This window comes from Scomber japonicus, chromosome 14 (genome assembly GCF_027409825.1).
Source record: "Scomber japonicus isolate fScoJap1 chromosome 14, fScoJap1.pri, whole genome shotgun sequence".
Classification (NCBI taxonomy): Eukaryota; Metazoa; Chordata; class Actinopteri; order Scombriformes; family Scombridae; genus Scomber; species Scomber japonicus.
The window spans coordinates 31,865,813-31,875,788 of record NC_070591.1 but is presented as its reverse complement, the minus strand read 5'-3'; the positions used below and the strand labels follow the sequence as shown (position 1 = coordinate 31,875,788).

The window sequence follows — 9,976 nt, the reverse complement described above, 5'->3', positions numbered from 1 at the left end:
GAGGTCACAGACAAATCTCATTTCTACACATTTGCAGATCACAGATCTGCCGCGGCAGAAGTGCTGCAAAATTCACGTGTAAAACCACAGCCAATCGAGAGCTCCTGCCTGAGTTGTAAGTGATGACATACATTTACAGATCTATGTACGCATTTACAGATCGGTTTACACATTTACAGATCTATGTACACTTACAGATCTGTGTTCACATTCACAGATCTTTGCATGCACTTGCAGATTTGTCTTCACTTGCAAATCTGAATACAGACACAGATTTTTTTTACACACATACAGATCATATTACACACACACAGATCATATTACACACACAGATCTCAATACGCACACACAGATCATATTACACACACACAGATTGAGATACGCATTTGCAAATAATATTGCAACAGTAATAGCTCCATAGATGTGACCCACATTTCTTTTGCTTTTAAGTGATGGAGGTGTGAGCAAACCTGACAAAGGAACAGATAGGTTCTTAGAAGCTGCTGACTGGGTCCTGGAGAGCTCTAGCACCTACACATTTAATATAAACCTTATGAGTGATGTCATCCAATGAACATAGTTCATGGAATGTGTCCATATCTACTTCTATTAAGTAACATAGTGGTGCTGTGTGACAGTCCCCTATACTATAGGTGGGTCTGGTGGGTCGCGACCCAAAAGTGGGTTCTGGGTGGGTCGCGGACAGCTGGTCAAAAAAAGTAAATAATATTTAATGCGCATCTGATGTTTGACATGTCTTTTATTTTGAAAAATGATTTATTTTGAAAGGTACACGTGCAGCCGTCTAGACGCGGTAGCCATGGTAACTGCCATTTGATTGATGCTAACTGTCTGTGTTGCAATGGCGAAGCGTAAATATGACCCGGCGTATTTAAAATGCAGATTTTCGTACATTGAGGATAGTAAAGGACAGAAACCCCAGTGTGTTATCTGTAGTGAAGTGCTTGCAAATGAGAGCATGAAACCATCGAAACTGAGGCGCCGTTTGGATACTAAACATCCTTCATGTAAAGACAAGCCGGTGGAGTTTTTTCAAAGACAACTCCAGAAGCTGAGGACTTCACAGAAGTGTCTGACAGCGTCTTGCTCCAAACACGAGGAAGCTCTCCGTGCATCTTACCACGTAGCTCACCGTATTGCTAAGGCAAAGAAACCCCACACAATAGCTGAAGAGCTTATTTTACCTGCAGCCATGGATATGGTGAGAGAGGTCATGGGTCAGTCAGCGGCAGACAAGCTGAAAACCATACCGCTGTCCAATGATACCATAGCTCGACGTATTCATGACATGTCTGGTAATATTAAAGAACAGACCACAGCCCGCGTCCAAGCAAGCCCCTACTATGCCCTGCAGATGGACGAATCCACTGATGTAGCTAGCCATGCTATTTTGTTGGTTTATGTGAGACACATATTGGATGGTGATTTGCAGGAACAGTTTCTCTGCAGCAGAGATCTCCCTACCACTACAAAGGCAGAGGACATTTTCAACAGTGTGGACTTGTATTTGAGCTCAGTGGGCCTGAGCTGGGAATACTGCGTGGGAATTACAACTGATGGCGCGGCTGCCATGACCGGGAAACATTCCGGTGTGGTGAAGCAAATTCTGGAGAGAGCACCAAATGCAACGTGGAACCACTGCTTTTTGCACCGTGAAGCGCTGGCGGCCAAGGATATGGTGTCGGAGCTTGACGAGGCTTTGAAAGATGTCATCAATGTGGTGAACCACATAAAACGGAGCGCAAGAATCAGCCGCTGCTTCTCAAAGCTGTGTAAAGACTTGGGCTCGGAGCACATGCAAGTCTTGTATCACTCAGAAGTCCGCTGGCTATCGCGGGGTAAGGTGTTGTCACGTTTTTATGAACTTAAAACAGAAATCGCCACCTTCCTCTCAGAGAATAACTCCCCATATGCTGAACTGTTTCATAACGAAATCTGGTTGGCACGAGTTGCATATCTTGCTGATGTGTTTGAGCACCTCAATGCATTAAATGTGTCTATGCAAGGAAGAGGACACAATATTTTTGAACAGTCCGACAAAATCGCTGCGTTCCAGAAAAAAATCAAACTGTGGATAAATCATTTATCCAAAGACAGACTGGACATGTTTCCCAGTGCTTGCCATGAAGTACAGCAGCTGGACAATTCGGCCAAAAATGACTTGAAAAAAACCCTCAGTGCGCATCTTACTAAACTTCAAGCTCGGTTTGACAACTACTTCCCTGAGAAATACAGCAACAATGATGCTTGGATACGCGACCCCTTCCGCATCGACATGGAAAGCATCGCGTTGCCGAGCAACGAAGAGCATCAGCTGGTGGAGCTGTCATGTGACCAGACGACGAAAAGGAGATTTAGCGAGGTAACCCTTCCCCACTTCTGGTGCAACGATGTGATGAATGAATATCCATCCCTCGCGACTCTTGCAGTCAAAACGCTCCTACCATTCAGCACAACCTATCTGTGTGAAAGTGGCTTTTCCACCATGTTGCAGCTCAAATCAAAGCAGAGAAACAGACTGGACACTGAGCATGATCTGAGGGTAGCTCTGTCTACTGTCCTCCCAGACTTTGAAACTCTCATCAAAAATAAACCACATGCCCAGCTGTCTCACTGACTTCCCCAAATGACAGGTTAGGTGACAACAAAAAACAAAATAATTTGTCACTTTTTCCTTTTTTGATTTTTGATTTCCAATCGAAAATAGAAAGAAGGAATGATACACGGATTTGTTACAAACTAATACATTCAATTTCAAATAATACAATTCAGATCCAGTTTTTCAATGCAATGATTCAAATTGAACAATACAAATTCAAATTATGTGATTCAGATTCAGTTTCTGGTGGCACATATGTCAGCCCATAGAATAGATCTTGCTTTGTAGATCTTTCATTATTGTTTGATATTTATTTTATTTTTTATTTTTGTCCATGCAGTTGTAATGGTCCTCCTAAGTTCCTTATTATTTCGGAATAGGCCTACATATAAGTGAAATATATAATTTTGTAGCCATAATTAATTTGTGCACTTTTGATTATTTTATTCACTAGTTAAGGTATTCCTCGTGGCCTGAATGCAGGGACCTTGTTTGTTTTGTGGGTCTTGTGCAATTTGATATTCATTTTTATCTGCATGCAGTTGCATGGTCCTCCTTGATAGATGTCAAATATCTCATTTTGCTGGTCTCCATTTTGATACTTCGTGTTTGATACTTATTTCGTTCAATTCTGTACATAGTTGTCATGGTTCTCTGGTGTTTTGAAATGCACTTTGCTCAATAAAAATGAGTATGTTTATGTTAAAGACTTGAGTTTTCAAAGGCTTTTTAAAAACTACATTTGCGTAGTTTGAAGGACTATAAAAGTGGGTCGCGACTTAATGACCATGGGAAAATGTGGGTCCCAGAGTGAGACCAGTTGAGAACCCCTGCCCTATAGTTTTCAACTCCTCAGTGGTTACACACAGTGATATTGGTATGATGACCAGCTGATTTTACTGACAAACTATTTCATCATCATACAATATCAGAATTTGGTTACAAAATCTGACCACATCCATTTGACCACAATATGATGCAGAGGAAATTCTTGACAACTAGTCAAGAAGTCAACAACTCATTTTTACACACTTTACAAAAAGTTAAATTTGTGGAACATAAAAACTGAAGACAGATAAAGATAAACTGTTATATAGTCCCTAAATCTTAACTCCACCCAGCTGCATGTTGAATGCTGAAATGCTGAGCTGTAATAAAAACATAGATTTATGTCAAGGCCATGACCTCACACACACACACACACACACACACACACACACACACACACACACACACACTTTTTCTTCTCTCTGTCTGCCCTGCTTCCTGTGTATTGTTCCTACAGATCAACTGATAAAAAAGCTTGTATGTAACCAAAGTCAATGAATTAACATTCAGAGGCAGCAGAGCTCAGTTACTGATAGTAATCTAAGATGCAAAACTGTTGGGGTATTTGGGGGGTGGCCCACTGTTTATGCATGTGTGTGATCTCACAGGTGCCTACAGCTTGGTTGGATGAATATCAGATCAAGTCTTTCACTTTTACAACTTCAGGAAACTTCAACTAGAATCATGGATTCATCCAGATGTGTACACTGTATATCTAAACATATCCAGCACATATATGTATAGCACACTTGACACGTGACACAGCAGGTGTATTTTAAATACCAGCATGTACAAGCTTTTGTCTTCCATATTAGGTCCTGTGCATGCATCCATTATTTCCTGTTAATCTATTTTGTGTGTAGGTACGCAATTTGTTCTGTCCCGGAGTGGCAGACTCCACTAATAACACTGAAAACTCCTTTAAAATATCGAGTGCACACACACTGATTGGTGAAAAAATGTTTTCCATAAATTTAATCAAAATAAGGTTTATTTTAGAGTTGGATGCTGAACAAAGCAAGGAGGAGCGGCTGAGGGCTTGTTGATGAATAAATGATAAAGCAAAGGTATGCTTTAGCTTACCTTATGATTGACAAGTCACTTTAATCTTTCTTTTGCACTCTATGTCCTTTTAATGATTTTAAAGCTAATTTATTATTTTATGCTGCAATCATTTTATTTATGTCTTTCTATTTTTCTGTACTTTGTTTTTATTATGGGGGGGTGGGGGTGGGGGTTAATTGTATGTTTTACATGTTTTTCTGTTTTATGTAAAGCACATTGAATTGCCATTGTGTATGAAATGCGCTATATAAATAAAACTGCCTTGCCTTGCCTTACCATGGTGAAAACTATTATATATCCATGGCAAAACCCCAAATTCACAGAGTATAGGCATAGCTAGCATTTCAGGGTGTTTTCATGAAGGTAATTGTAATGTTTAAGTTGCCTAAAAAAGTCTTGTCCAGTATTTGGTTGTACTAAAGGACAAGGAGTTGATGTTTAGTTTTTCTGGTCAGTAGATTTTTTGATTTAATGCTTTTGAGCCTGCTTTTTGCTAGTGAAAATGATCATTAGTATGATCATATTTAGGTAAACTTCTAGAAATAATGGAAATTTCAGGCACAATGCAACAAGACTGCCTTTTCAAAATGCATGCTAATAATTGGGTAGCATGATGCTGTTGTGGTAGTCCCTCAAGGAAACGTCAAAAAGGCAGGGGGATTCTTACCACAGCTCAACAAACCTTTCTTCTGTTTGCTGTTCTACTTGACGGCAGCATTCCTCTTTCTCTTTTGCCATATTTAGATATATATGTCAGAGTGCTCTGTCATCTTATTGGTCAGTGTTAGAACATGTGTGTGAAATGTCAATCTTGGCAGGAAAATACTAAAAATTAAATGCTAGGACAAAATGAAATGATCGCAAACAAAAACAGTGCTAATATGAACACAATGCCATACTAAAACAAAGAGCTAAAGTGAAATTGGTGCTGCGCACTGCAGTTGGTGTGGGCAAAAAGAAAAGAATTTTCTTATGGTTTGAATGTACTTTAATGGAAGAAGCTGCTCTTGGTCAGAATAAATCATGTTTGGTAAGAAGATTTCCTACCATCCTGAAAGATCTTCCTGTGCAGTAAGTAACTGATGCTCGGCTCAATATTGTCTAGTATCACTGTCTGGTAGGCAGCTGGTATCAGAGAATGACTCATACAATGAAAATAATTCACTTTATATTTTTTCTTTGAAGTTGGGACATGTATTTTAATTCTTTTGAACTCTGGAGGTGAGCATTCAGGGACCATCGCCCTAATTATCTGATATGTGTGTTTAAAAAAAGAAAAAACTTTTATATCATAATATCTAAATCATTGACCTGCTTTTACACAGCCTCTATACACATATTTAACAGAATGAGTACAAGGGATCAACTAAGATGCAGTCTATTGGAAACACATCAGAAGGTCATTTATCAAAGTATCCATCAAGCACTATGCATCAGTGTCTTGAAAATATGAGGAAAGACAGCCCTGATTAGATGAATGATAAATAAATGTCTCATGTGCTACCATTGCCAGGGTGATTGATGGTGCTGGCATTAGCCTCATGCTAGCATGATAACATTGCTATGACAATACATCTTAGTTGCTTGTGTTATCCACATTACCTAAATAGTTCTTCTTCAACATTATTTTTCTTTTGATTTTAAAAAAGGATCAGGAAATAGGAAATGTTTGTAAAAATACAAGTTGATCTCTCCCTGTTCAGATCAAAAAGAATCACTATCAGAATTAAAGGAAGAGCTATAAAGCTGCATTTAACCCTTAGCTCTACTTTTAGCTGTGGTGTGTGGACATAATGGGGGGTTAAAGCAGGGACAAAGCTGTTTTTTTACAGTCCAGAGGGTTTCACTGCCATGGTGTGTCACTGCTGTCATGGGGGGAGAGAAGAATGAATTGTTAAAGGTTCTCTGCCTCATGTAGTGAGAGGAGCTGCCCCGGGCCTCGTACATCTGCCACCAAGATGGAGACAATGAAAACAAGGAGGAGGAGGTGCAAAATGACAGCAGTGACAACACAGAGAGAGATACACTCGTGGAGATAAAGGTGATTGTTAAGATGTACAACTACTGTGTTTTATTATCTATAGATGACATTTGTAAAATAATGACATCGTCAAAGTGTTTGCCAGTTGTTATCGCAGATTTTTCCTTCATGGAAAATATTTTTAGTTGGTTCCTGATGTTTCAGGGCATTGCACCAGACAGGCAGCCTCCTTAATCCAAAATCCTCTCCTGTAAAATGAAATCTCTCAAAATTAGGATTTTCTGTAATAATCCTTAGACAGGTCTAAGGATTATTACAGAAACATGTAGTGATGTCTGTGAAAGGTGAGTCTTCATGGCCTTCAATGTGTCTTTATTCATTGTTGAGACCCCATCTCAAGTTTTCACACACTGATAAACTGAACTGAAAATGTAAGTCTTTAACATGCCTTTTCAACTTCTGAATGAACTGGTAAATCTTGATTTGCATAGCCCCTCCCAGCTATGATGGGACTATGATACATACACTATGTCAGATCACTATCAGAGAGACCCCAAATATTTCACTCAGGAGTTCAGAACATGTGTTTATGGGAACATTTTGAGGACACAAACTCAACAAAGTAAGTTTGTCTCAGCAACATATAAGGCAATCATTAAAGTTTGTGTAAAGTAAGAATAAATGTTTTCTGAGTTTGACATACCACAGAAAAGTTTGTTAGTCACCCTGCCAAATTTGAATGATTAAAATAATCACCAAATATATGAAATTAGGCTTCAAAATTGTGTAAAAATCAGCCTCTTTCTCTTCTCCCAAATGCTGTGGGAGTGCCTGCCGATTTTGCTGAAACCCCGCCCCCTACCAAGTGTCACCTGTCAATCAAAGTCACCACCTCTACCCGAAACATGGACGCTACGTCTGAGAGCTTTTTGCCACTAGCTCAGCGGCTAACTCAGCTAACTGGCTAACTGTGTAGACTGTAGTAGTAGTAGTGTGCGCTGAATGTATTTATACCTCTACAGCAGCAGGGGCGGGTTTATGCTAACGCAGCGTTGATTTTCAGACCCGCCCACTAAATCCTGAACACAGAAATCTTGAAACACAGTTTGTGAAGCCTAGCTCCACAATTCAAATCTAAATAGTTGAAATGCGTTTTACACCTTTTTTAGGAATACATTTATGACCTATTTAATGTGTTTAGAAGAAAATGTCTGAATTCACTTTACACAGTCTTTAAAGACAGATGAAAAGTTATTAAGTTTATTTAATTCAGTTGTGCTGATTTCAAATCAATAAAATCTATGTAAGAATAAAATATGGTCCAACATTCTTTCTTTTCTCCCAATGTAGACACTGATCTGTTGACTGCTGTTACATGCCGTGTTGTGTTTGGTGCTGTTTCTTTGTTTTTCTTCCGACAGGTACCGCCCTCCTCCTCATTAATATTTTTCTTCTATGAAGTCATCAAAATTCTTCACAGATTTAAAACTCTATTACTGGCCATGCCCAGCAATGCCACTAGAAGGCTCTGTCACATGTTAGTGTAACTATTTCACGTATCAAAAACACTTGTGCAACACGAATATGGATACTGAGATCAAACACAAAACCATTATCAACATCATTGTAACTTTACTGTAACATAGAGTAACATTGTTACTGTAACATGTATGTAAACATGAATATTTCAACATCATCATAACATTTGAACTTGAGTGAGCAATGTTCTTTGTTTTATTGTCACTGTGACGTTTTAGTGCAACATTCACCAACAACAGTCACCAACAGCAGTTGTGTGACTCACTCATATTGAACATAAATAAAAACATTCAAGATAGAGCTAGCTCGTACAATATACATCCAAGTAGAGGCCTACACTTAATAAAGTAATGATATACAGTCTCATACAGGACAGCTTTATAATAAAGAGCATGAATTTATGCATCACTATTTTAAACTACGAACAGTTGAAGTTGTCATTCTGTTTTTTTTTCATTGTTGGTTAACTTATTAACAGTAAAGCCTCTTTTTTTTAGTTTTACTACTTATCCTCACCTCTTTGTTTTTTTTGGGAGTTTTTTTGGCTTTTCCAGCCCTTTCAACCACTCTGATCTCCTTGTCTACTGTCCATGGTATATTTTGAAACACTCAATGTGCAGTGGCGCTTTCGCTTTGCATTTCTCACATGCATAGGTTGTGCGTTTGTCACAATGGCGACATCTCTGGAACCGATGCATCATGTTGATTGGCCAGTGAGAGGCTTTGTCATATCTTGCATGATCTTCAGCAGCAGCCAGTAATGATTTGGCTCAGTGGTTTTGTGCCAAATGTTTGCATAAGAGACTGTGCCACTATCCGCGAGAAGGTGAGCAGGTCAATAGTCCCTCCCATAATGTCTTGATAAAAGAAATAACTGTTCACAAGTGCACTGTTGAGAGACCATGCAAACATGGGCCACCACCATTTCTTGGACGTGATCGAGATATGGTATCTTGAAACCTGTAGATCGTGAAGGTCAACACCACCCATGTGCTCATTGTATAGGTTGATGCATTTTGGTTGTGTGACCTTATCAAAGCCACGTCGCTCCTTGTTCCATCTCTTGACAGAGGTCTCACTGTATTTCTGCTCCATGTTAGTTGCCACTGTGACAATGCTATTGTCTTTCCAATGCACAAGTATTTTTTCTCCTTGGGTCAGAATTTCAGAGGTCCCCCGGGGTAACTTCATTAAGTCCTTCTGTGGCTTGAATGGGACATCAAAAAGACGATTTGTCCTCATTGTTCCAGAGCTCCCATATCCTCTTGTCATTTCATCAAAGAGTGAGAGCGAAGTGAAGAGGTTATCATGAAAGAACTTACAACCTTGAGACAGATTGGTTTACCTTTTATGAATTGCTTACATCCATGTCGGCCATAGTATTGGATCATGCTCTCATCGACTGACAGCCATTCCTGAAATGGCATGACTTTGTATGACTGATTGAGCTCTGAGAAGATGGGTCTAACTTTAAAAAAGGGGTCTTTAGTGATTTTTGTGTTGTCAACCACATGGAGTGAGGCCATTATTTCATCAAATCGATTACTTTGCATTGAATCTGAAATGCTTTCATTGTGTACATCACTGTCAAGTGACCAATACATGTGTCTTCTTGGAACAGAGCTGTAGCCAGATGTGATCAGGATCCCATAGACTGTAAGGAGCTCATCCATACTCAGATACAGGTGCTTGTCCTTGGTCTGGGTTGAGTACAGGTTGGACATTTCAATGGTGAGCTCTCTTGAGGGTGAGGGTGGGTGGATACATTTGTAGGAATAAATCCATTGGGTTTGGGCAGCTTTGCTTTACACATTCAGCAGGATTTGGGCTGTGTACTATGTGTTTTGGAATTATAGCTGTGGCAGGCCTCTTTGACCGTTTGAACACTCAATCTTTATTTTTGACCACCTGCAACTTCATCTTTGGGTCTTCTGGTTGGACCC

At 39.5% G+C, this 9,976-nt stretch overlaps 1 protein-coding gene across 1 annotated transcript; it reads left to right on the top strand.

The window, feature by feature from the left end:
- Positions 1 to 862: 862 nt before the first annotated feature.
- On the top strand, positions 863 to 2,638 carry LOC128372571 (SCAN domain-containing protein 3-like). The gene has a single exon (XM_053332667.1). The coding sequence runs from the start codon at positions 863 to 865 to the stop codon at positions 2,636 to 2,638; it is 1,776 nt and encodes a 591-aa protein (XP_053188642.1).
- The last annotated feature ends 7,338 nt before the right edge of the window (positions 2,639 to 9,976 follow it).

Bases quoted from the DNA above. Each gene is read 5' to 3' on its own strand.
- LOC128372571 (XM_053332667.1), top strand. From the start codon at position 863: ATGGCGAAGCGTAAATATGACCCGGCGTATTTAAAATGCAGATTTTCG.